This window comes from Haemaphysalis longicornis, unplaced genomic scaffold (assembly GCF_048455015.1).
Source record: "Haemaphysalis longicornis isolate Haplotype H1 unplaced genomic scaffold, Haemaphysalis longicornis Haplotype H1 scaffold_1, whole genome shotgun sequence".
NCBI lineage: Eukaryota > Metazoa > Arthropoda > Arachnida > Ixodida > Ixodidae > Haemaphysalis > Haemaphysalis longicornis.
Window position 1 is genome coordinate 365,768,128 of NW_027526203.1, and position 27,183 is coordinate 365,795,310.

At 47.0% G+C, this 27,183-nt stretch overlaps 1 protein-coding gene across 1 annotated transcript; it reads right to left on the minus strand.

The window, feature by feature from the left end:
- Positions 1 to 2,035: 2,035 nt before the first annotated feature.
- Positions 2,036 to 26,955, minus strand: LOC144155056 (coactosin-like protein). Its single transcript, XM_077686274.1, has 4 exons — positions 26,784 to 26,955; positions 15,171 to 15,253; positions 6,209 to 6,366; positions 2,036 to 2,326 (listed from the first exon to the last, which is right to left on the minus strand). The coding sequence occupies exons 1-4, from the start codon at positions 26,852 to 26,854 to the stop codon at positions 2,219 to 2,221; spliced, it is 420 nt and encodes a 139-aa protein (XP_077542400.1). The 5' UTR covers positions 26,855 to 26,955; the 3' UTR covers positions 2,036 to 2,218.
- Between the last annotated feature and the right edge of the window lie 228 nt (positions 26,956 to 27,183).

Below are 27,183 nucleotides of genomic sequence, written 5' to 3' on the forward strand. Positions count from 1 at the left end.
AAGCCACCGAACGGTCTTGTACCGTAAGCGACGGCGTCCGGACGTCAGCGTCCCGGCTCCTCCGGACAGCGTGGGCCGGCCTTTTTTTTGTGTGTGCAGTTATCGACACAATTTTGGTAGCTGAGGTGCGGTGGTTTTATTATTGCTTTTATTGAAACCAATCCATCAGACTGAACTTGTTCGCACCCTTATGGGCCAGTATGGAAGTAAATAATTTGTCTCATCGCAGACACCTTATAAAGGTGTTCGAACACCGTTTATACCGGGAAGGGTATTCAGGGCGAAACTTCAGGCTGTGCATACATACAAATTATGGGTGAGCAGTAACCCAGATTCGTACTTTGATATACCGATACATTCCAACATTCGTACTTCGATATACTGATACATTCAACAGGAAGAAGTCACACCTCACCGCATACGAAGTGAGAGAGAGAGAGAGAGAGAGAGAGAGAGAGAGAGAGAGAGAGAGAGAGAGAGAGAGAGAGAGAGAGAGAGAGAGAGAGAGAGAGAGAGAGAGAGAGAGAGAGAGAGAGAGAGATGAGGGAGGGAGGGAGGGAGGGAGGGAGGGGAGATGGGGGAGAGGGAATGAAAGGAAATGCTAGGAAATAAATAAGCGAGCAAATGAACACAAGATATGGGGACATCGCGTATATTACCGTACGCGTATATTACATTGCCGTACGCATATATCTGCTTTTTGCTTTCATATATCTAGCAGAGGAAAATCATATGCTAAAGTCATTGTGATTGTCGCAACACTCAAACATTTTAGCACCAATTTCAAACTTAGACTTATGAATCTCAGCATACACAAGGCAGCATGCAGATTTACAATAAAAAAGAATTAATCGTAAAGCAGAGTCGGAAAATCGCTGCAATTGTTGTATCTAATAATTCATGGCATTACTGTTGGTTACTAAACACCATTTCCACACCCTTCAAACACCCTCCAAAAACGGAAGGTGTTCAGTGCGTTGCCATCCTTTTCTCGACTCAAAATGTGTAAAATGGTGCGGGGGAACAGAAAAATAGAAAAATGGGTGTTATCACTCCGCAACACCTTTCCCGTCTTTGTAGGAGCACACGATGCAAAAAGTTTAGTGTGTGCATTTGAGGTATAAAGTTTAATATCCCTTTACAAATTATTCGTATTGATACGAGCACCTCCATTCATAGAATATGCAAACATCCTGTTACTATTATATTTGATTAACAAGATAATTTTTTGTCTCATCGGTACTACCAAAAACAGAATGTTTAAAAGACTAAAAACTTTTGATTGCTGTATAATTATACCGTAACAGCTGTTAATGCATGTTAATAATTTTTCAGCATATGAAGGGAACCATACTGGCTCGGAACGAGGAGCTGCTCGGGCGGGTTTATATATTTTCACGACTGCGCGGAGGCTGACTGCTTTGTAGATCGCAGTGTTTGAAATTATATGCATGAGCTAAACAGCTGACAACAGAACACCCATTTAACACTCTCCCAACACTATAGAAGAAAAACCGAAGGCGTTCACCCTGCTACCACCATTTTCGCTATCTAGAATATATGAAAACGACGGACAATGGAGTTGGAACTTTAAAAAAGTGAATGTAAGCACTTCCCCCTCTCTCCCAATCCCCCTCCCCCCGTTATCGCACCTATATCCCAACTTTTGTAGATGATTATGGTGCAATAAATGTAGTGTAAGTGTGTATTCCTAATTAGCGGAACGTTGCTACAGCTTCTGCTATGCCTCTTCTGTTTTGCCTCAAATGTGTCCAAGGTTTTTTTTTTTTTTTTTTTTTTGCTCTGAACGATGCTGACATGTATGAACGCAGCGACAGATTTAAGCAGTTGGAAAGGTTGTTACCTTGCAACTCCTGCCGCAGACATTGCTTTGGCCGCAGTGGGTCTTGGCAACCATACGACTCCCCGAGATAGAATTGGATTTAAAAAAGCGGCGTGAGAGAATGGGCGCCAAGGAAGACCTGGCAGGGATCAGCAAGATACACTTCGCATATAAAAACAGCAAAGACCGGAATTTCGTTCAGTTTGTTTTATCCTGCAAAATAGTATTTCATTATGCTGACATGAAAACTGGCTGTGCTTTGTCTTCTTTTTCCTGCGTTCTTCGTGTGCTGCGGAACTTAAATGCGGGCCTCCGTCTCGTTGCAGCCTTGTTTTGACGCTCCCGACGAAACGAAGGGAACGGCGTCCAGCCCGGTTAGGACGCCGTACCGTAATCGCTTCCGCCGGCCTTGTTCACCGTGTTCTTGATGAAGTCTTCCGTCAGCTCAGCGGGGTCCTCGATCTGGAGCTCCACGGAGAAGTTCTGCATTTGAAAGCAAGAACAGAAGGAAGGAGAAGTGGGAGCTGCAGAAGTCGTCGCTAAGAAAGGAAGTGAAGAAACGGGAGAGTAAAGGACGCACGGCGAACCATTGTGTTTTTAAGTGGCCGAGTTCCAACGGAAATATGCGAATACAAATACCCGTTGTTGCCGGCCGGAAACCTCTGGCCACGCGCCTGTGATAAGCATTTAGGGTTATAAGATGTCTCACTTATGGCCGTCGAAAAAAATCTTAACAATAGAGACGTTAAGATCACACCCAAATTGCAAGTTTAGATCGATATGCACGTTCAGAATCCGGACCACGGAAGCGACGTTGGACACCGTGCTAAGTTTAACACCCGAATTAAACAGTTTAGTAGCTGGTATTTGTTTCGTAGATTCACGTATTCTCTTAACGGGTCCACCCTGAAAAAGGAAACAGAATATACATATATTGGTGTTGTTCTTTGCAGCAGTCTATCTTGATCTCAGCACATGAACTTCATCTGCAAGAAATCTTTAAGAAAACGTACGTTTTTAAAGACGTACGTTGTCCCAATCCCCACACAGCACAAAATGATTGATGCATAAAACTCTGATTCATGCCGCACGTATCTCGTATAGAATCCTCACAAACATGGCAAAATTAATGAAGCCGACGCCATTTAAAAAGCTATCAGATTTATCTGTAGTCCCCATGACCGCTGCTTCTCGCCTTCTTTTGCTCTGTCCTCCCTGGAACTAAGGACACTCCGCACGCGTCGACTCAATGATTCCTTGAAGTTGCTACACTGTTTCATTTATTCGGCGTATCGCATGTCTGATGATAAATACATCACATTTGCATCACCGTCTTTCACCAGAAGCAATCACCATCTTAACATCAAGCCTTATCATTTTCGTACCAAGTCGTTTAAATTTAGTTTATTCACTTTAACAGTTGAACATTGGAAATAATTGCCTGGTGCTATACGTTCCCTTTCGCTAAAATATTCGTTACTTGCCTTATCTAATTCGTCCCGAATGTGGTTTATGTTGTAGCATCATGTTGCTCTGTTGCTCTGTTTAATTGCTATGTTTGGCTACTTTGTTCACTTTATTGCTCTGTTTAATTGCTCCACTGGGAAAAAAATGTACTTACTCTATCTCATCTGCCCTGAATGTGGTTTTTGTTGTAGAATCATGTTGCTCTGTTTCTGTCTTTAATTGCTCTGTTTAATGCCCACTCCGGCCATAGCCCCAAATGAAGGCTGCAGTATGTTCAAATAAAAAAGACGTGAAACAATTTCTTATTTATTAGTTTTGAAACACGTGTTGAACTAGGCGAATTGGAGTGTACATACTTCAAAGCGAAGCTTTAGGGTTTTCACTGATGGCATCTGTAACGCGAAAACTCCGGGTGGAGTGAAAAAAAAAAAAAAAAGAAAGGACGCCATCCCGCCTTGCGAAAGCGGATGTCCAACGCAGCTTTTGTAAAGCACTACACATGCTAATGGGGAGGGCATGAAATCTTCCTCGTCGTCTTGGCGGTCTTGCCGCTTGCGCTCAGCTTCTCTGGCGGCAAATGCTGGGTCCTGACACATGCGCTCAGCTTCTTGGGCGAGAGGTGATGGGTCCTGCCTAGCCTGACCCATGCGCTTGTCCTTGAAGGATGTGAACTCCCCTATTCTTTCTAGAGCAGCTGAAGACCTAATATTTACCAGAAAACATAGGGGGGGGGGGGGGGTTCCAATTGTTTACCGGCGCCTTATCATCCATCATGCGGTTTTTTATGCTTATTTTGTGGTTTTTTTGTTTACATGAATACTCAGCTTTATGCTGCACGTCTGATTAGTTGACGCATGCGCTTGGCGCCTTGCAAGAGAAATTCTTTTTTGTTTGTTTGCTTACGACACGAAATTTTCCGACCAACGAGAGGCTAACTTCGCCGTTAAAACGCTTCCCGTGGCGGGTATCGAATGTGGGTCCCTCGCGTTATGAAGCTGGCGTCTATCCGATTGCTCCATTTCGACATGGTCGAAACTCAGTCCAAACTCAGACGAAAACCAAAGAATCCGTCACGAGAAAGCTTCGCGTTCAAGCATCGTCTTCGTTAGACGGAGGGGTTCATGATACGTTTTGCTGATTTATGTTTTAAAATGTGACCAGCGTGTGCTTCAATTTACCCAAGGCCAATATGTCATGCCAACCTACAGCTGGTGCTTTAATCTCACGTGCAATCTCATCTGAAGCGGGAATAATTAAAATACGACGTTATCATCGGGTGGACTGCGCTAGGTGCTGGATCGTGCTTAACTACTGGAGCTATTCCCTTCCAAGTTTACCGAAGAAAACGACTATTCATCCCTAACCGTGGGGGTATTGTTTGCACGTGACCAATGTTAAAAGTGAAGGAACGTCATCAATCATTACTACCTCAAGTAAAATATAGAAATCGCGGAACGGTCTCCCTGGTGGTGGGACGTGCGCTTTGAAGAGGCAGCTTGAAAGTGGTTAGGCATTGCGAATTCATTCGAGCACGCAGAGACGAATACCAGAATATTTCCTTTCCTCGCCCTTCACCGCGGTATCTTAATTAAGTTTTGGCAGCCTCAGGTTAAGCCTGATATTGTAAAGTGATGATTATTTAGCTTCTATTGGAAGAACATAACATACCTATCCTTTTTTGTTGAAAATTTATTTTTGGCGAAAAGCCATGGTGACGGTCGGTAGCGCCTCTAAGAACGACTGAGCCTATCATTTGTTAAATATAATAAAAAGTGGTGACCTATATTCAGAGCCATCGATTTCAATGCATAGACTCTCGCATTGATTAGTAACGGGAGAAAACAGCGCTGCGTTTGTGTCACGCGAGGATAAGTCCTGCTTTTAGCGTTTTTATCTCGTTCGCTCAATGCACCGACCGACCAACCCACTCACTCCCTGTCCTGTGCAATTGTTGTGCATCACCCGACGGTAGCAAGAATTCCCAAAAGTTGGCTCCTGTGGTGAAACAGCGATATTTTCTTCAAGAATTCAAGAATTCTAAAAACTCTCTCATGCGATAATACCTAGCAATATCTTCTTAAACTCTCTTATCAAGGTGTATTCGCACCGGAATAGCTATTTATTCAACGACTTTCGTCGCAAGATGGCCCCCAGCTTGAAGTGGCGACCACTTTTGTTTACTGGTTTTGAAAACAACGTTTTGCGAATGCAGTCAGACCTGAAGGCGCTTCTCTTGATTCCCACAGTCTCGAAAAAACGCGTCGGGTTGCCGTGAGTATTTATAAACGCCAGCTGCGATATGGATGCCGGGACAAAAAACGGCAAGGAAGGTGACAGAGTATCTAATGCGTGAGGGAGTCACGGAATCATCGGCACCCTGCGGTGCGCTGTGTTAAGCGTGCGTGATTCCAGTTAGTCACTTCGCAGCTCCTGTAAAAACATTGTCGGTTTTAAGTAGATAGAATACACAATACATTTTTACGCGGGTTTGTAGTCTTTCCAGCATAAATTGCCCCGTGTCATGACACTATTAAACGGATGTAGTAAAATATATTTTAAAAAATCTACTGTGGTATTTAAATGCTCATTCACACGCATACTTCCAAAGTCTTAGTTACGTTTTTTTTTGTATGCATGTGTTAGCAGCACAAGGGATCTTAGCTTTTTGTCATTTATTTGTATTGAGGGCTGGGGTCCTGAACATTGATTTCAGTGTTTATGTGCCCAAAAGTCTCCCCGCCACCTTTATGCAAGTAGCTGCCGGAGACTTTTCAAGGGTACTTTTTCTTCGATTTTTCACTTGATTCATGCATTTTCTGTTACAAGTCAGGCTAAATTGAGCGGGCAAGTGAGCCAACTGCGCATGCATGAGCGGGCCCTGTAAGGAAGTGTGCTCACAGTGATGACATCCTTGAGGGCTGCCTTCTCGCTGCTGATGCGAGCTCGCTGAAGCACTCCAACTGCCTCAGTGAGCCACGTGATGAAGACGAACTTGGACCGCTTGCTCATCTCGTCGCCTGCCTGGACTCGAAGGTAGACGAAGGCTCGCCCGATTTCTGTTGTGAACAAAAGCAGCCCGTATTCACCCCTGACCACACCCATCCCGCACGTGATCGGTGTACCCAGCCACGGAGGAAAACAAAAACGCCCGTGTATCGAAATTTGGGAGCAGGTTAAAGGGACTCTGCAACACTTCCGATACACGCCTTCACCCTTTCCTTCGCGCCTGGAAGCACTGCGAAAGTTATAGTCATTGCCAGCACGGAGCGGCACTGCGTGATTTGCTCGTCGCAGAAGATAAGCCTTCCGATTCTGCTTTGCTTTCGTGGCCTTCTTTTGAAAGTGGCTATCGAATGCGTTAATTGCGGCAACTGAAGGAAAGCCGGCCAATAGCCGCTACATTGCTGTAATGACGTAGCTCCGGTGGTCGAAGAACGCCAAGACCGGGAAAGAGAAAAAATCTTTTGAGCAAGTTTCCCAGTTATCTGGTGGGCACAGGGCAGTAATTTCTGGCTGAGGTACTTTGCGACCCCCAATCTAAGTACTGGATGTGTTGGTTGACTACGTTCTGCAAGCATTTAAAATTAAAAAAAAAGTTGAAAAAAAGTGTGCAGGGCCCCTTTAATCACACCCAGGTGGTCTTAATTAATTCGTAACCTTCCACTGTGCCTTGACTCATAGCCTCGGTGTAGCTACGGCTCGGGAAACCGCAATGCGAAATTCGGCCGGCGTTCGTGCTTAGCGATTAGGGCTGCGAAGCTAAGAAATCATGGTGACTGCCTGTCAGATGCTACTGAATGAAGTGTTTTGGAGAGGGTCATCATAAAATGGAGAAAAGTTTAACAGTTCAATTACAGCGGGACGCACACTCATCTTCTTAGCTGATGTGCTGGAGACAAGGAAAGGCGGTTATTTTACGAATTAACATTCAAATTTACCTGTGCACTACACACTGCCCATGTCCACTTAACAACGACAACAACAACAACAACAAAAACAAAAAAAAAAACCGACGGATGAACTTGAACCACTTGGTCTGAAAGGTACGGCGCTGACAAGTTATGCTCGTGAAGAAGGAAAGGAACGGCTGTCTTCAAGACAGCCATTCTAAAAAAAGCAAAAACAAACAAATTACGGGCTGTGCCTCTGCTTGTTTCACTTGGAAGCGCTTTTAAAATGAAAACGCGTGCGTCGTGGAATTGCAAAAATGTATGAACATGCCTGAACTTTTACTTTTACATGCCTGAACTAGCACTTTTACCCAATGTGGGGGAAATTTATAAAGGAAAACACGTTAGAAGTTTATATACATGGAAATAAGGTGAATGTATATTTTTAAAGCACGCACGTGCAATTAGATGCATTTAGATAAAACCGCATGTAGAAAATTTTTTGCAATAAGCTAGTCCTGAGGACGTGTTTCAGATCTCTTTTTAGGCCATGTCCAAGATGAACGCATATCTGAGTAAACCTTGGTTACAAAGAGCCGTGAGATAACTTTGCGGGTCTTAAAGCTGAGGAAATATGTTTACGGAAGGTGCGATTTATTTATCCTCGCTAAAAGAAAATTTTTCAAAAATTCTGCTTTTATACTATAATTTCACTGATACAATATTTATACATAAAAATAAACTTTACAGGTTCAAGAGATAGTGTATAATTGACGAAAACACACTTAAGCCAGATATTATTCATTTAGCTTCGTCAGGAGGGAAATTTCAGCAAATAGCGACACTTTATTTTTAAGCATTTGTATAGGTAATCTTCAGACGTAATCACTAATTTTCGGTTTAAATTTCGAAGAAAATTACACTTTAGTGAGCCTCTGCATTAGCGAGGGAATTCACTTTTCAAATTTCAAGAGTCTGGAGCTAGTGGTTTGTGCTAGGTGATCATTGGTCGGTCTCCCCAACTAGTATGGATATGTGATGGCGTAGCATTACATTCGGCATGGGCAATCGCTATCGGTGTTAACTTGGTGGGAAGGCTTCAGATTATAAAGCAATAAATTACTAGCTTTCGCCATGCGCTGGACCCCTCGTAAACAACGAGAGATTTTATTGCACCGGTCTGCTTTTGCAGGACTCCCAAGGCTACTCTAAAATCAGCACAATCACGAGACCGTAACAAACAACGAACGGCATTAGCTAACAGTTCTATACTTCTCTCTTCCCGTTGCTTGCGGTTTAATGTAGCGACAGCTGTCACAGATATTGACTAACGCTGTCACCAAAGTTATCACTAACGGCGGCCAACTTAGGCCAACGAGAATTCGGTTGTTTGAGTATGAGGTTTAACGCGCCGACGCTACATAGGCGATGAGGCGTGCCGTAGTGGAGGGCTCCGGTTTAATTTTGACCACCTGGGGATCTTTAACGTGCGCCGAAACCTCGAACACACAGGCATTTTCGCTTTTCGCCAAGCGCGAATTCGGTCGCGACGTCTGTCGCTGTGCGAACGGTGCTGTTTGCACCCACAACTGTGCGCAAATAAAGGGAGAGATGTATGGCCGACAGTCGGGATCTGCGTCAGCTTGTCACAGTGACTAATGCAGCGATAAATCACGACTGCCACCTTGTGCCCTATTATCCGCCGCCAACGTAGCGCTCTATCTCATCCGTCACTGCTCCCTCTTCGGTGATTTCTGGTTTAAGCCTGCAATGTTTCCGAAATGCTACTTAACGTGCAGTGGGCAGACGAACCAATAGCCATCAAAATGTACGCGGGTGCTACTTACATGTAGAGTTATTAATTTAAGATGCAAATATATCGTAAAGCTTGCCCTAAAATTTGATAAATATTAACATACGGCCCGTGGAAATTTAGGGGACCTAATCGCCCAAATTAACAAGCTTGTGTCGTCTGCTTTGTTTACCTTCATTACAGTTTCCCGGTTGGGATGGCATGGGGCGCCACTCTATAATGTCCTCGACAATAGAACGACCTCGCAAAATTGAATGTGTTGTGCTTCATATACAAATGTTTTCACTGCAATAAATGCTTCCCCGGAGTACTCAAAATTACGAGGTATTGCAGCTTTTACACCGGAGGTAACTGTCGTTCTCTTGCTGAGACGTCGGTGTCGTGCACTTACGCATTATCAGCGGGGCCACACCCGCGCACAAACGCATTGTTGTTGAGTTTGAGGCATTACGCTGCTCCACACCAGGGCACAGATTTTGTTTACCTGCGTGTAGGCTGTGTTTCTGGTAGCGGAGAAATGCAAAGAAAAAAAAACGCTCCCTTGCACTCCATACGGGTGGTTAGCCAGCAAAGCTCTGACGTGTGGTCGGTGTTTTACACATGACGCGTGGCCTACCCATTCCGAAGTAACGCGCGTCCGGGGTTTTCCAAACCACCCTTGGCCGCCACTGTCACCTGAGCTGTGCTTCACACAGTAGCTCGCCTCGCACGCGCTGTGCTGCGAGAAAGATAAACCCAGCCAACCTCCCTCCCCTTCCTCTAACTCCTCTCCGACCCGTTTCTTTAGCGCATTCGCATCGGGTTGCGCCGGAGGGGGTGTCTGCGTACATGGGACCGCCGATTTTCCTTTCACCCAGTCACACAAGGCTTCGCTTTAGAACGCTCATGTGTACTATACAGGGTGTCCCAGCTATCATGCACCAAGATTTTTAGAAAGAGCAATGGCGTTACTCCAAGAAAACCTAGTGGATAATGTTTCCAGCACAGTGAAGTATCGGCCAGTAATTTTTTCGTTAATGCTATATAATTAATTGATAGTAATAATTATGTAACCCGAGAAGTACTGTCGCAATAATTAAAGTGTCAATGAGGCACTTGTAGGTAGCCACGAGGGGCATCTAACCGCGGTATTTTCCGCGACGAACTAATTGCGCACCTATTTATTTAGACTGATAAAGAAACCCCGCGAAATATAAAAAAAAATACCACCTGACGGCGCTCCTGCCCGTGAACAGGCTGTCTCTGAGCTAGCTAGAATGAAAAAATAAAAGGAACAGAGAAGAAATCGCGACCGCGTTTGTGCCTTATCTCCCACAAGCGCCCCAGGAAACTTGCGGTTGCTGCTCCTTCCATGATAGCCATTATCAAGGTGATGCGCTGTCTCTTCTGGCGTGTGACAAACAAAGAAGTTGCTTTCAATTAGCCTATTTGAGGGCGCAGGCTTATGAAGCAAGTGGGAGTGCAGTCACGTAGTATTTTTCATGTTTCGCGGGCTTCCTTTGTCAGCCGGAATAAATGAGTACGCAATAAGTTCGTCGCTGAAAATACCGTAGTTAGATACCTCTCCTGGGTACCTACAAGTGCCTCAGTCACACGTTAAAATGATTAGGACAGTACGTATCGAGCTAGACAATGATTTACAATTATTTAATTAGATATAATTAACGAAAAAATTACTGGCCGTTACTTCACTGTACTGGAAACATTATGCACTAGGTCTTGTTGTAGTAACGCTATTGCTCTGTTTAAAAATCATGGTACATGATAGCTGGGACACCCTGTATAACCACAGGTTTTAAAATCTCGCGTGGCTTCAATGATTCTGCAGCCCTGGTCTACGGCGCGCTTTACAGCTTCGGCGTAGCTTCGGCGTGCTTTCTTGTCACCGCAGTCGGGTTGGGCTTCACCACATCAACAGTCTTTGTGCAACTGTGCACCCTTTACAGGACCATCGCAGGCTTCCGTTTGAGTGTGCCTTGCTGAGCTTCTCAGGCACGTGTATGCGCATTCATACTAAAGAATCAACAGGCCCGGTGTAAGCAACGCTAGCTATTTTAGATGCGCAGCCGCTAGTGACGTTTGGCTAACTCTGTAGTTATTCGTCCGTTGATGCAAACGCGGGAGGAGACGGGCTGTTGCCACGTGTTACTTATCGTTTGCGTCAAGGGTGCAATTGCAGCCATATTTAGGAGCTTATTTGCTACTCCTGTGTCAAGTGTCCTAACCATAACCGTCTGCGGGAGTATCTATAGTGCTTATTTATGAGTTTGTACTTCGCGGCCGACTTTGCTCACGTTATTCTAGTGCTATTTGATTAAAACACGGCACTCTATTTGAGTCATGCATGGCGTTTAGTAAACGAAAATTAAGATACCCTAAAATAGTTTTCACCTCGTAGGCATAAAGTGACTTGAGAAAAATTTTAGGAAGAACCTGTGTATTAGCATGGTACGTTACACCAATGTAATCGACAGTATCATTTACTGCAACATTGTGTTTGCGTTTCTTTCTCGACGAATAAAAAAATTATTTTCTCTCTCAATTTCTTCGCTTTCGTTTCTTCGTCTTTTGGGACAAATCACTTCGTAAAGCGGACTGGAGCACGTCACAGCTTCCCTAGAACCAGAGTTCTGCCGGGCTATCACATTCAGGTGTAACGCGGCATGCACTATTTTACAACTTTTTGTTTTCAATTCATAGTTTTGTGAAGAGGGCACATTCGCCACTTTAAGATTCCGATTCCTGTACAATCCCCCCCAGTCACTATGCGCCACAAAGAAAAGAACAAAAACAACGACAGCGAGTTTTGTCCCACCACCGACCACGTGCGGCGATAGCCTGGTCGAAACGTTCTTGGATTTTACTGTGGAGAGACGGGTTCAAATCTCATGTGAACTCCAATGTGTTTTTTATTCACTCTTTTCAGCGGTGGCCATTTTGTGTACCGGACTATTATAGCGGTGGTTTTTCGCAGAATGTGCCACTTCGGGTTTTCGGCTTTAAAACAAACGAAGGAAGCTCACACTAACACGTAAGACTTGAAGGTAGCGAAGCTGTACGCAACCTTAACGAAGGTTTAATTACAGGATTGCAGCCGATTTTCTTCTTCTTCGCTGCCGCAAGGACCTTTACTCCATCATTGTTGCCATAAGTGTGAGCTTCTTTCATTTTTTTGAAGTGATAATCATTGGACATCACCTTGAAGTGGTGTACGCTATGACGTGTCTTTTTCGTTTCGAGCAAGTGTTGTCACGATTATGGCGAACGCTGCAGTTCTTCTCCTTCCGAATAAGTGTTGCCAGATTACGACGATTGCTGGAGTTTTTTTTTGCCAGTCTTGACCAATCTCCCTAAGTGGGTACGCTTGGCTTGACAAACGTGTGCAGGGGACGATTGGCGGTCGTGGCGAGGCACGAACACATGAGTTCTAGGCATTTTCTTGGTTTTGGTGACTGTCAAGCGGCCGCTGCGACGCCCGCGCTGACGTGTGCGCGCTCGGCAAATTCTTGGTATTTTTAACTGCGGACACGAAAAATTATGATTTGCTAAACAGCTTCGCTTTTCAGACTATCAGACAAAAGTTCAGCCAGCCACAAAAAACGCAGCACTGGAAAAAATAGCGCTTGGGCTTCTTGAAAAGAATTGAGTGCTCAACCGTATTATATACGCTTTGGAAATATCTAGAATAATTAGCACGGCAACTTCCTTACGAAGCATGCCAATTGAATACAGCTTTCTAAGTCACTATGCGCTGAATCCTACCTGCTTATGGCTCAAGATTTTCACACGTTTCGTGAAACTTCCAGTTCTGTGAAACGAAATTCGCTATACCACTTTGTCAAAATTTGGCGTGAGAAAGAACGCTCTTACGTTATCTAGCATGTATTTCAGCCCTTGTTTCTTCAGGAGCAGAACAAACTTGGCCAGTCGCCGAACCCACTACAGGAGGGAATGGTTAACGACGTGCATCGGTTTGGCCGGGGACTCGCTAAACAAGAGCTCCAGAATGCTGGCTGCAATCGCATCAGGCCCAGAGGCCGCATCGGAAACCCGACGCATTGCCATGCACCTCTAGCTCATCGGCGACTGCAGTAGGAGCCCGTTTACAGACGTCGTCGTTTCCTTCATCGAGTACACCAGGCATGCGGTAACCGGATAGCGCGCGTCGCAGAATTCAGTACGAGGGCGTTTATTTCAAAAGGTGACCAGGGCTAGATGAATTTGTTATTCTTTTCCCGGACAATTTTCCCGGACTCTTTTAGTAGAGTGAATCCCCTGACTTCGGCATAATTTTCAGTTTTTTTGTCGGTATTGTATTAGTTTCTTTGAATTCCCCGTTTCTGGCTTCTTACTTTTTCCCCCTCCCATCTCGTTTTTTCGTCCAATTCAAAGTCATTCCGGCTTGTCTTCCTTCATTCACTTTAAAGGGTTGTCAGCTAGTGAGACTGCGTCGTCGGCATCGTCCTCAAAAAACAGGGATGGCGAAGGGACGGAGTACGGTCCTCGTAAGGGGCCGCGTGGCAAAGGGCGGTCACTCTGGGTGCTGCCAATTGCAGTGGCAGCAGGACTTATTATTTGATTGAAAGTATTGGCTCACAGAAGCGTATTGTCCGGTTGATCATAATTGATTGCAATTGTTGGTTGATTAGAATTGACTGATTAAGTTGTTCACTCGATTACCCATTATCAAAGCTTTACCAATTAAGCCTTCTGGGCGTGCTATAATGCTTATAGTACTGACTATAGTATTGTAGTATCTGCGATCTGGGTACTATAATCAGGGATGTGCGATAAGTTTTTGCGAGTTAAATAAGGGATCCCTGGCTACACTCCTTGTATGGTATTTAGTATGGGGCTCGGCTGTAAGGTCGGATCGTAAAAAAAATGGTATTACTGCTAAATACGACAAAGACTAGACACATCTGACAATATTCGTTGATGACCTAGCTTGGTATCTTGCATTTTTGTAGCAGCTGTGTGTGCGAAATTAGTGAAGCGGTAAAGGCTTAACCACATGATGGCGTAAACACGCTTTCGTCGAGCGTCCGCGTTGCTCGACCGCACCGCGCCGGCACACAGTAGAAGACGGGTCACCACATGAGTACGGTGAAGTCACTGGTCAGCCGCTGCGTCGATCTGTGTTGTTATATACTTATTTGTCTGTACTCTCTACGTTCATCCTCAAGTAATTTTTGGTTACTTACACCTAGTCATTTCCAATTGTCTAACATGAATGTATCAGGGCACTGGGCTCGCCATAAAAACATATTTTTCATATTGTCAGTGCCAAGGGTGTGCGGCCCAATACTGAAATTCCGCGAAATGTACTTCAAGTCCCAACTCTGAAAGCGGAACAAAATTATACAGCATGACAAACAAGAACACGCTTCTTTAATAACTGCTCCCCTTCTTCAGTCTGCGGGGTTAACATGGCCGAAGTTTATGTCAACCCCTACGTTAGAAATGTTTACTGACTGCTCAAGTAATTCAAGCGTGAAGCTAAGTTCAGCGCTGCTTTGCCACTGGGGTTTTAAGTAGGGAGTCTCTCGCGGAGGAAGGAGAGCCACGTAACAGAAATATAGGGAAGTAACAGGCACATATCCTGCTTTGTCAAACTTTAACCGCAAACGAAAAAGACAAACGCTTTCTTGGAGGCTGGAACCACTGTATGAGCGACACGAGCCGCTGAGCCACCGCGGAGGGTGCCTCTTCATACTGTGGGGGTATGCGCTTAAGCACCTCTGAACGAGCGTCGAACGTGTTGGGGTCCGTCGCCAGTAAAGGATTTAGACCGTCGATCCTATCCCTCACACTAGACGACGCTGTCAGTAATACATACCTAGAGTTCCTGAAAGAACGTGCAGGCATACCCGTATTGGAAAGTACCAAAAGCCGAACAAAGTTACATCAATATTTTCTATGGCAGTAGTATAGGCTAATTTTCATTACTTGAAAGTGCTTCCCAGTAGTTTAAATTTATGTAGCATGCACAGCTCGGACCTCTCTCTTCTCGGCAGACACACCACCATGCACAAACTCGAAAAAAAAAAAAGACGAAAAAAATGTGCGGTTCAGTCGAATGCAAACACGTGCTGTACTTATACATACCAAAAAGGGGAAAAAAATTAAAAAAAAGTTCTGGCAGCTGAATGCTCACCGGTGAGGTTCTTCTTGAGCGCCTCGAAGTCGTCCCCTTTGGATGTGGCCCGGATCAGCGCGCCGTCGTACGTGAGCAGGGCCCTGCGGCATAGTCGCACATCCTGCACCATGGACAGCTGCGCTCGGAATACTCCTCTTACCTTTTCAAGAAGAAAAAAAGCGCCTTAGCGCATGCTCTCCCAGAGAAAAGAACAAAAGTAAGGAAACGCGTTAGACGAACGGTACGCAGTTTTAACGTACCTTCAGCATTTTCCCTCTTTCCGTGTGCAAAAGAACTCTGAGCAGTCGGTGTTTGTAAGGATTCAATCATTTTATGTACTGAGGCTAATCGCCATCATCACCTATGCTATAAATACGAGCCTTATGATGCTTGATTGATTGTAGGGTTTAACGCACCGACGCAACGCAGGCGATGAGGCGCGCCGTAGTGGAGGGCTCCGGTTTAATTTTGACCACCTGGGGATCTTTAACGTGAGCCGAAATCTCGTACACACGGGTGTTTCTGCTTTTCGCCTCCATCAGAAAAGCGGCCGCCGCGGCCGGGAATCGAACCCTCGACCCCGTGCTCAGCAGCGCAACGCCTTAGCCACTGAGCCACCGCGGCGGGTGCCTTATGAAGCTACATCATTAGCAGCGGTTATATATTTCTCCTACGACAGTCTGTGCGTCTATGTAGTTGGTAGTGCCACCGGATAGAATAACTGGAAGCGAAAACTGTGAGGTAGCGGTAAGCGCTGAGGGCCACATAAATGACAATGAACGGAACGCAGAATGTACGCTGAGTGCTCGTTTTTTATATGCGTCAAGCCTCTGCGTGAAGGCTTTGCCGCATTCTAAGGAGAGCTTTGGTGATGATAGTGACTTTAAGAGATGTGCATGGGTCCGTAGGGCCGACCGGCCTGCCGCAGACAGCCATTGCACGATATTCGAGCCGGTAGGGGCGCATTGACGCAGGCACGTGAAAAAAAGGAACTATTCGAACGGGAATGGCAGTTATACTGTTCAGAATCAGACACCCAAAAGCGATTATGAGTATTCCGGGCGTAGTCCGAAACCTGTACGTGCGCAGCTGGCCCCCCTTTCAACTCAATTACATTGTCGCAGAGCACCTGGGATGTGCCCAAAGCCTTTCTCGCTAAAAATATTCGGCTGCCCTCAGGTCACCCCGCCATTTGCAGATGGGATTTTGATAGGCGAACCTGCGCTTCCTAGGCTCAAATGTGTACGAATTACCTTTTGGTGTAATATTATCCTGCGTGCGCTCGAGCTTAATCCTTTTTCGTCACCATCTGGAGCGAGCCAAGCTTGGCTGCCAGCCTGATCTCTCGCAGATCATTAAAAATGTTCAGTCCCTTCAATGCAACAGCACCTAATCCCATCTCCTGCTTGATCGTTTGAAGCCGCATTTTTACAGCGGGGTAATTGAAGCCCTGAAGGTGAAAGCATGAAGCCAAAAATTTGAAGACGGTATTTACGGGGGCGAAGTAATGTGGATCCCGCTTCCAACCGAGTCACTAATTAGAACGCCGCTATTAACAGGGAGCGGGGCACAGCCTCCTCACCCAAAACCCCTGCTTCCGACGGCTTGCTCGTGTAGTATCACGAATATCTGCCACCTGAAAACGTCCGTGGGTTTATCAGAGTGCGGAGTCAATTTTTTTAGAAACTTTTTTTTAAAATCATGCGCATGTCGCTTAGTCCTACGGAGGCAACAAAAAAACTTTGACGATACTTGAGTACTCCTTACAAGTTTTGAATGCGAAAGCGGCAATGTCCAATTGAATGCCGCGGAGTGCGCCTTCAAATGGGTACATGGACGTTACTGTCAATGGCAATCGCTGAACCGGGCCGGCGTGATTGTCAAACTTGGCGGCCTACTAGGCTCACCCCCAGTAGCGCCATCAACTGGTTCGCTTGGAACAGTCCTCGCATTCTCTCGAGCAACTGCTGATACGCCTACCCCGTTCGGCCTCAGTGGTTTAGGGATAGCGTCGTGAGTTTGTACGCCAAATAACTTGGGTTCGAGCACCAGTAATTGAGTTCGAGCACCAGCATTTTTTGTACTGCAACATGTTCTCGTAGGTCAATCCTACGCCTTATTTTAGAAAATAAGGATGGTTCATATCCTTTAGTTCGGTTCAGCCTACCAACACGTTTTATTAGTTGTACGATGCTTCTAGTACGACGCGAGAAAGAGGCGCACAGGGTGCGCGTCTAGGCGGCCAGGTTTGTCAAATACGCAACCGGACGTGACCATCTGATGGCGGACGTTATTGCCACTGGCCAATCCACGTGAGTGGTAATGTTACGCTGACACGGCATCGGGGCAACGTAATTGGCGCGCTCCTTCCTGCGTATGAGACGGGCCTCCGTTTGGACGACGAGGAGCCACAGGCAAATTTGAAGCATTAATCCATGACGAGGTGAAAAACGTAACGAAGTTACACCATACAGGGTTGCGACGAACATAAGTGCTCAAATCGGCAGCATAACAGTTCTCAAGGTCTGCCCAAAATTCACAGCCGCACTATTCGCAGTGTGCGGAGTTTCAATAGGTGCAAATCTAACCGTCACACGTATGCACACGGAACAAAATATTTCAAACTGCGGTCGAGTAAAAACACGGAATCTTCCACTGCATCCGAAGAGTACGAGAATTCCCCAAATTGCAAGCCTGGGCGCATGAGCATGAACTTCTATCGGCCGCGCCGATGCCCTTGCAGGGCTTGACGTGTAGAACGTTTCGAGGCTTCTTTGATTCACCCAAGCTGGAGAACGGTTTGCGCATTGGCTGCTCAGGCGGGGCTGTCATTCGCGTTGCACGTAAACAGAATTTTGGCTCGGAAAGGAAAGGCGCAACAGCTGATTCATAATACGCACATTAAATATTCGCGAGTAGTTACCTTGGTATTGAGCCCAGCGACGTACCAAGCAACGCCAAACGCATTGCGTCAAGCTGCTTGTACGGTTGTAGACGTCTTCAAAATCGAATGTCACATTAGATTCCACTTTAGGTCAGCTAAAGCGATGGACCTTAGTGGTGAAGGGGACGTGTTTAGCTTGCATTTCTGGGGAACCCGGTTTCTAATTTCCCCCGGACCCAAATTTACTGATTTTTCATTTCAACTCAATCACTCGACTGCCATTATCTTTGTATCGTAGGCCATTTTAGAAGCCATTTCGCTGCTAAGACGGCGGACGGCCGCGGGCGCCGGAGGTGGTGATTGGCTATATCCACTATTTATGCGAATTTGAGTTCTCGTCGTCATTAGAGGAATAACGGGATATTATTATTAAGTGTTGTAGTGTTAATTTCAGTCGCTTCCATTGGTTGTATTCGAGCTATAAGGTGAGTGCACTCTGTATATATATGGTCTAATGGGGAGCAGGGCGATTATAGGTCGAGGCCCCGGTCTCGCGAATCCCAGCGATGCCACAAGGCGACTTTCACCAGTCTTGAAAAGTTGCAGCAGCCATAATCACTGCCACCATTGCGGAATACCCAGTTTGACGTACGTCGATTGGCGCGCACACATGCAGGGACAGACGTACCGGGCTTCGCCAAATTTTCTCCATGCGCTGAGTGCCGCTGAATTTCGAAATTTGCCTTCGCAGGAAAGTTGCATTACGAGATGGCCTTCCCGCGTTTAACATCAAGGACTTCCTGAGATTGAATGTCCAGGCACACGCTGTTGCCTTTTAAAATCGGATGGCGCGGAGCGATTTGTCGCTTAGAAAAACAAGCACGCCACACGTTCGACGAAAGGAGCGGACATAAATCAAAGCCCGTCGCATCTGGAACGACGTTGCATAATTAAGTATTGATGAAGAAACTCACAGCGCCTTCTCAAGTTTCGAGAAGACAAACGATAGGGCGTGCATGATTAAGCGAAAGCCGTATATCGATTTATAATAATAGGCGGAACACTCACGCGCACAGAAAATGCAAAAGCGGCATGAAATTGGAGCGATATCGAGCGTCTCTGTCACCCGCTCGACCGGCCACAGCTCGGCGTTCCATCGCACCGGAATGAAATGAATTATGTCGCCCTCCTGCGAACGCCCTCGGGGAGTCAGCACTGGGGCTTGAACCCCGCTGCGAGATTTGAGCGGAAGGTGCCAAACCTGCTGTAATTGCGCGCCTTCGGCGAGCCATGCATGCCGAGCATTTGCACAGCCTTGTCGTGCATTCACACTGCACACAATAGGCGTTTCGCAAGAAAACCCTTGTCAAGAGAGCGGTAGACTGGGACTCAATCCTGTCGGTCATAGTGGCCGTTGGGACCAGGTAAACAGTGGAAGGCAGATGGCGCACCGTTTGAAGTGCGTCGCATGACGAAACGACTGGAGGCATGTATTGACTCTGACTGGGCAAACCAGAAATACCGAGTAGTCGGTACAAGGGGATGTATGTTTTCGAGGCGATACCGGTTGGCAGGATGCATGTTGAATCAAGGGGGGGGGGTGCAATCGGCGTGCAATGGTCGTGGATATTGCAATATAGTCTGCGGCAGAATTAGCCGCCTGGCAACAGGGGTACTGCATGCGCGATCTCCACTGCAGCTGCAGGCCTGCGTGACGTCATTCTGCGGGCTCGCGCGACCGTGGGCGGGTGCGAAGTTGGCGTGGCCGTTGCCCTACCCATATGCGCGTTGCGCTGCGGAGCTGGGAAACGGTGTCGCGACCAGCATACATCTCTCTCCGGGCGGACTGTCGGGAGGACAAATGGGAGAGGCGGAAGACCGTAGCATGCACGGCTGCACGTGCAACTGCACTGCAGATCCTCCCGAGCCCGCTAAGGAGCGTAAAGGGCGTGGTCGCTGCGGGTTTGCCCGTGCTCACCACTTATGATGAACAGAGAGGCGAAGTCGAGGGTCCCCTATCGACATCATTTGCAAGAGAAGGGGCCCCGAATCGCTAATCGTCGATACCAAGGGCCGCGGATTACTAGGGAAGGGCTGACGCATAACAAAAATCCTCACTACGCCCTGCGTTACAGCGTGATAAGTGGGACTTAAATCCGCTGGTCATCCCGAGAAGCGCTATCAAGATCCATTCCACTCCCGAGGATAGGGAGGAACGGGACTTTCACTGCCAACGAAACACGCGACGTAGTTCCTCCCGCCTTTCTGTTACTTCTAAAGCGCATTTGAGTGATTAAAATATCCTCATCCCTGCTTTGCAAGTAGAAATTGCTCCACGTTTGCGCAGCATTGAAGGCCCGAGATCGCAGTTCTAAAGGAAGGCCTGTTCTCGACGTCCCTGCGCCTTTTGACTCAAAGCGACTGCAGCAAGATAAGCCGCATTCATCTCCAACAGCGCTCTGTCGGTCCCCGTGTCAAGCCGGATCGATTTGCGGTGCCCAAGAACTTCAATTTTCTTTTAGTCGCGAGAGCTTTCCGGTGAAAGCTCAGTCAACGAATTATCAAGCAGATTAGTGAGTGGACATCTCACGAGCGGAGCTATTGTTCGCTCTTCCGAGCAATTGGCCGCATAGTTTTTCAATGAAGCCTCTCTCGTCCCATTGCGGCATCTGAGGTTCGCAATTTTTCTGGTCTTTATAAGCGAACAAAAGCCCGCTTCTAGATCTTAATAGAAAAAAAGCTCTTAAGGTAAAAGAAACTTAAATTGTTCTTGGACATTGAGTTCTATGTGTGAAAAGAAAAGTAAACACAACGCCACGGCCCGCACAAAGATTAGTCAGCCGTGCTTAAGCAAACGCGGTCATCGTAGCGCTCCACCAAGTCATTATAAATGTGTTCTCAGTAGCCCGCTTTTTTGAAAATTATTCTATATCTATACTTCAGCGCTGCCTGCACGTGGCTTTACCTAATGGGAGCTCGGCATGCGGCATTGATCCAGGCGGAGGTATCGCTTAGGATCTCTTCATAATTTCAGGCTGCGCTAATGTTTCGCGTTATTACAGCAGCTGCCGGGCAAATCCACGGATCAGGTTACGCAGCGGGCTGATGCCGACACCTTCGGGCCGTCCGCCCGGTCATTGTCTTCCTTCCCCCGTTTTGGTTTGATTTCTTATGCTCCTTTCTTTTACGCGTGTGCGGGGGCGCCAGCGGTTTTCTTTTTTTTTTTTTTTCACACCGATTGGAGAAGGGAGGGCAGTAGTCGGGCGGTGGCCTAACCGTGCTTTAGGCCACCGTAAGGAAGCAATAAAGTGTTTTTGGAAAGATTAAATGGAATTAAGTAGGTGGAGAATATATAATCCTCGCGCTTTAGATACCTTTCTAAGCATAACAGATACGTAATTACCGCCGCTTATGCTATGCGAAAATATGCATGCTTGAACAATACATAACCATGGAGGGGAGGGAGTAGTATGGCGAAAACCACTCCCCCTTCCCCCTTACCCCCGAGGGCACGTCTGCGCGAAGCAGGCGTATACGCCCACTGGTGCTGCTGCTACGAGTAATTTTTTGTACAGAAAATAAGAACAACAAAACAAAAGGACTACAGCTTGTAGAGGCCGAAAGGGGGTGGGGCGAAACCGATCAGCCGCAGAGATTGCTTGCGCGACTCGATTACCAAATCTGTACTTTGTTGTTCGAAAGGTCGTCGACGTCGCGCTCCTGCTTTTAGCGAAATGATACCCTCGTGTGAGCTAACGCACGAATGCTAACCCATGCATGAAGATCTGCCCCCAAGCGACGTGAAGGTACCCGCGGAGAGATACAAAAAAAGCTTCTGGCTCCCGAAGCAAAAATGAAATCCAAAAAGATATAGAGCACTCCTCTTATTCTGAACTATTCCGAATTTTCGGGCGCAAACACGAAACTGTTTACAAAGTATATTTTTCGGAACTGCTGTAAAAACTCTGAAATTTTCTTGTCGAACAAATAGAAATGCTGGGGCTTGGATGATTGAATTGAATGGTGCGACGACAAGGCGGCCAACGGGAGCTCTGTTGTTTCGCGGAATTTGTTATCATTTCGAGGGATGTAGGCGCACAGCAGACGGAACTGCGAACGGGGGAAAAAAAAGAAAGAAAGAAAAAAAAAAAACGAGGAAAGCCCGAGGACACTTAAGCACTTCTCAAAATTTCTGCACCAAAAAGCATGAATGTACAGTCGAACCACTCAGACGCTTCGCTTCCCGATCCGCAATAACGTTTTCCAATGGCTTCGACCTGCCTCGCACGCGTTGCGCCGATGCTCGTTCCGGCCGCGGTGTAATTGGAGAGTCAACCACGGCAGTGAATTTCGCTGCCTGTCTGTCCGCTCGTTTGGCTTCGTTCTTCCGCTCCCATATTTCATGTGCGGTGTACTGGCTTGGACGGCCACCTCTCGCTATTGCCATGTTAAAAGGAGCCATGAAGACAAAATTCCACCTTGTTGAATTTGAGAGAATTAGCCTTTCGTAACTCACTCAGTTCCCTTTCAGCAATGACAGAAATTTTTTAACGAAAAAAAAAAAAAACCCCGAAGGAGTGTTTAAAAACTGTTAAATTTCGCGCTAGAGTGACGTGGTATGGGCAGGAGGGGCGCCATATGAACCATCACAGTGTGTTAACTGCACGTTAGAATTCAAGTGATACGATCGAATGGAAATAGGGGCCCGACAACAGTCGCCCAGTCATGTATATGGCTTAGCGATGGGTTAGTTCGGCGACCGGCAATCGCACAAACGTGACGTCTCAGAAAAGTTGACGAACGTGACGTGATAGAAAAGTTGCCGAAAAGTAGCTAGGGGGTCGCCGCTGCTTCACATGTTTTCTCTCCATTATTAATAAATAAGTTCACGATAAAAGTGGGGTCAGTGTGTCGGGACAAAGCAGTTTTTTTCTAATGAACCGAGCTTGCACTTTGTCTTCATGGGCCCTTTAAGCTGCTGCTGTTGAATGCCTCGCGCTACGGAACGCTTCCAAAGGAGCACGGCTTCCGACGCCTACGCCAGCTTTTTCACTCAATGGGCAATTTCATGCTCTGGCATTAGAACTGCAATGCCGGACCACGACTCGGCGTAATGCGCACGCACCGATCGCCACAGGTGGCGGCCGCTTTGCGTAGCATCATAGTTGTATTTTAGCGGTTGAAAGAAGGGTGAACGAAAGCGGGATATATATGTTGCCAGCAGGGTCGAGCAGGCCGACAAACTGACGTCAAGCTGGGCCGGAACAGCCTGGTCTAGAGCGCTGCACATGCCGGAGTGCAGCAGCCCGATGACGCTCAAATGAGACGAGGTCTACCGCTCTGGTCTGCCTTGCCGGTCGCTCTAGAGTAGCACCGGACCTGTCCCACGCAGTGCTTCGGGGACCACTACGCACAATAGAAGGGTCACTGACCCTGGTTTGCGAAAGACGCGGCAGGTATTCACGTGACGTCGGCTGCACAGCATACGCATGTTAGGCACCCCCCTTGGCTTAAACACGGCTGCCGATACAAAGCTTGCCCTAGGGTCGAGGAGGATCCGGAGCGAGACAGCGAAGGAGTGTGCATTGAAAGTACTTAGGAGGGCGCCGAAAGAGTGGCCGGTCACTGAAGCCGGTAAGTGACCAGCCCTGCCAACCCTCTGGTAGGGCCGCAGTTCTAGACACCCGCAGGGTAACCGGGACCAAGAAGCAGGAAAGGGGCAATGTAGATGTTGAACACTGGCGGGAGCCGGCACGCCTTAGCTCGAATGATCCGCTGAATTTTTGACGTGCTGAATTTCCCAGACGGGGTGGCCAGAAGGGCACAGCTTACGTAAAGGGAAAGGACGCCTGAGGTACATATCATGTCCAGTGAACTTTGCCGCACCGTTTGTATCATGAGGCCCTACTACCCGCCACCTCCTTGACATTCCGTTTCCCCCATTGGAGAACCCAGCAATGCAGCCGCGCGGCGGCGGCCACAGCAGTTTTTTCTGGTTCTATTTTTTTTCCTCCGTAGTTAGCACAGACCAGCAGCGCAGTGTTTCTCCTGCTGCCCGTCAAATCTGGGAGGTGAATACAACCTGCGAGGGGAGCGAACTGCATGCTGCACTCATCCTATCGCAAGCCTCAGACCGCAATCACCGAGCCCCGGAATAAATAAACTCGATGAGCTAGGGGAACCGCATGAGAACCTGCACATCAAAGTCACTGAACTGTTCAGTGATTGAGACTATACATACACTGCTTAATATCACGCTGCACGTACTCCACCATAAAACATTTTATGATTTAGGCCTCACTCTAGAAACGAGAAAGCTTTCTATTTTATTTTTTTACAGCGAGAGCTGCAAATTCTAGGATCCCTCTTTGGAGCCACCATGTAATAACTGTTAAGGAAGGAGCGTTGACCCATGGACCGGAATTAGAAGCGGGCCGGAGCGACGCTCAGAGCTACATAGGCAGTGAGCGGTGGTCTTTCTTGGAAGAAGTACTCTTTTCGTGCTTTTAGCCTGTGACAGGAAGTGTTCATTGTTCACACTGCACGGCCCTTATAATTCCTATTGTGCGGATGTCGATATTTTCCGCAGCTCACTCCTTCTTTCTGTTCAGTTCAGACACTTGCGTAGTAGTACCTCACTCTCATTCTCTCTCATAAAGCTGTACGGCAGCTTCACCTTATTGTTCCGTCGGACGGAATTTTTTTTGTTATATAGTAGTAGCTGTACTGTTCGTTTCCCTTTTCATGGTATGTTGTCTTGCTGCCGTCCACGTTAAGCACTTTTAGTTCTAATTTTTGTTACGGTGTCCGTATTAAGGATTATTGTTCCCACTGCACGCGTTCGTATGTAGTGAGTATATGTTATCATTGATGAAACAAAGTTTTTGAATTGAATTCAAATCACGTTTTTTTATTGTAAGATGACAGTTCAGTTGGTTTTTTTTGTTTGTAGTGTGTAAATTTCCCACGATAAAATGTTTTTTGCTTGTTCGTCAGAAGAAACGCGGCCCTACATGCTGTTCCAGGGCGCTTTAACAAACGATTGATTGATTGATTGATTGATTGATTGATTGATTGATTGATTTCGTAGATTGATTGATTGATTGATTGATTGACTGATTGTAACCAGAAGCTATAAATCTAAAAAAAGAGCGTTTTTTTGTGGCGCGTTTGAGTGAAACTGTAGGTCACGATGATTCACAGCCACAGCAACACTTTTTTTCTGTCGCAGTTCTCTTTCAGTTTCTTCGCTCACCCATTACGCCCCATTACGCCCAGAGGTGGGCACGACCACTTGCTCATCCCTGACAATTTCTGGTGAGGCGTTATGCCGTCAGTGTCACCTGAAACTGCAGACTGTGCCTGCCATGTCCTCTTCTTTTCGGTCACACCAGCTCGCGTCCTGCCGTTGGAGTGTTCCTGATCTAAGAAGCGAATGCCATGAACCTAGTCATGACAAGCGTGCTTTTTCCTCGGGGATATTGCCGTGCCGCCATCCATCTCTCTGGGGTGCAATGTTTTAGTGATGCTGTATAGTTTACGTTAGGGGACTTGCACATCGCACGACAAGGAGAAGCGCAGCAGCGGAATAACCCGGCTATAGCTGAGTAATGGAAGGGGCCTGGAAATGCTTTGTTGCAATTTTAGTTTTTGCCTAGGCTTGGTTGCTGCCACAGCAACAATATATACATCAATGCTTGGTGCTGTGACACCCCTTTGTAGTACTTCTGGCCGCAAGTCGCATCACCTTCCGGTGAGCAGCATATGAAGACAAGAACTTACACTGGAAGTGCTCCACATAGATACAACAATACACCATCCCGCAGTTTCATGTTTGCGCCCGCATGAAATTGTTTTCGTCAGTGTTCTGACGAGAACAAGCCCATGCTTTGAACCGCCCGTAACCTTTTTCTTTGTTTCCTATTTGCTGAAGCGCCCATGGTTGCTAAGCGCGCTTTTCTAAGGCAATCTACAACAGCGACATTTGAGTTGGTATCAGTGCTACATTCAGCATTTTTTGAGGTCGGGAGTTGTCGTACAATGTTTTGTCAGCTTTAGGTAAAACGAAAGCTGTCTTGAAACAAAAAAAAAAAACACAACACTTTGAAAAAATTAAGGGTTTGAGTTATGAGCCCCCAACCTTGGTTGCGGCCCTAGTCGTACTAAAATCATATACGCTGCAGCTAAAGTTTTCGAAGATGTTACATGCATTTAACACGACCACCTATTCGCTAAAGCTATCGGGCTGCCATCGCGCAAATGTTCGGCCCTTACGGCGGGAAATCTTATTTTGTCAGCTGAATTCGGCTTTTGTCAACAATAAAGACTCGGACGAGCCTTCCCCCTACCCTCTTCCTCTACCCCGTTTGGAAGCCCCAACAAATGAGACCACGTAGGCCGGCCGTTACTTCATGCTAAGAAAGGAGCTCGCTCGGAGCTTACGGTACCTGCAGGAATGCCCCAGAAATCAACATTTGCTGCTCTCGGCCTGTAGTTCGAAGCAAGCAGGTACACAGGAAGTACGGTGGTGGCTGTTCCACTCGGACAGGTTCATCTTCTTCTCTCTACTTTGGGACTGCAAACAGGGATACTTCCACGCCGGGGACTGTCAGTTGATTTACTTACGAAGATTAAAAAAGGTTCCCTATTTTCCCGAGTACAACACTTTTGAACTGCGTGCATTCCCCCACCAGGAATGCGCCGTGGCGGCGTCCGGTGCAATTCACAATAGGAACAGAGTGGCCTACCAGGAGGTGCTGTTTCGGTCGTCCCTGACAGCGTCGTAGGCGCTGCGGACAGACTCGACATCGACGGTCATGGTGATCTGAAGCTGGGAGAGCGATCCTGTTGACTGGTATCGTCGAGTGGAGAAGCGCTAATGAAGCCTGGTCGCGCCTGTGCAACGTGTTTGCATCGCCGCGCAGCAGCCGAGAGCTCCCCTCGCCCGCGACACGCTGCCGCCCAATTATACGGCATGACTCTAGGCTCGGCGGCAGACGTCCCGCAGGGTATAAACGCCAAGTTCGCTGTAAACGACATCCGCGCTCAACGAGCGGGTGAGCACCGGCGCCAGTGGAGCGAGCGATAGCATTGCGCATTAATGGTCGCGCCTGTGCCCTTGGCCATTGGCAGAAAGTGCTTTGCTTG

Excerpts from the sequence above, each read along its gene's own strand:
- LOC144155056 (XM_077686274.1), bottom strand. The coding sequence starts at position 26,854 with ATGACCGTCGATGTCGAGTCTGTCCGCAGCGCCTACGACGCTGTCAGG. Across the intron at positions 6,367-15,170 it reads GCTCAAGAAGAACCTCACCG|AAATCGGGCGAGCCTTCGTC; the intron begins GTGAGCATTCAG and ends TGTTCACAACAG. Across the intron at positions 2,327-6,208 it reads CCCTCAAGGATGTCATCACT|AACTTCTCCGTGGAGCTCCA; the intron begins GTGAGCACACTT and ends TTTCAAATGCAG.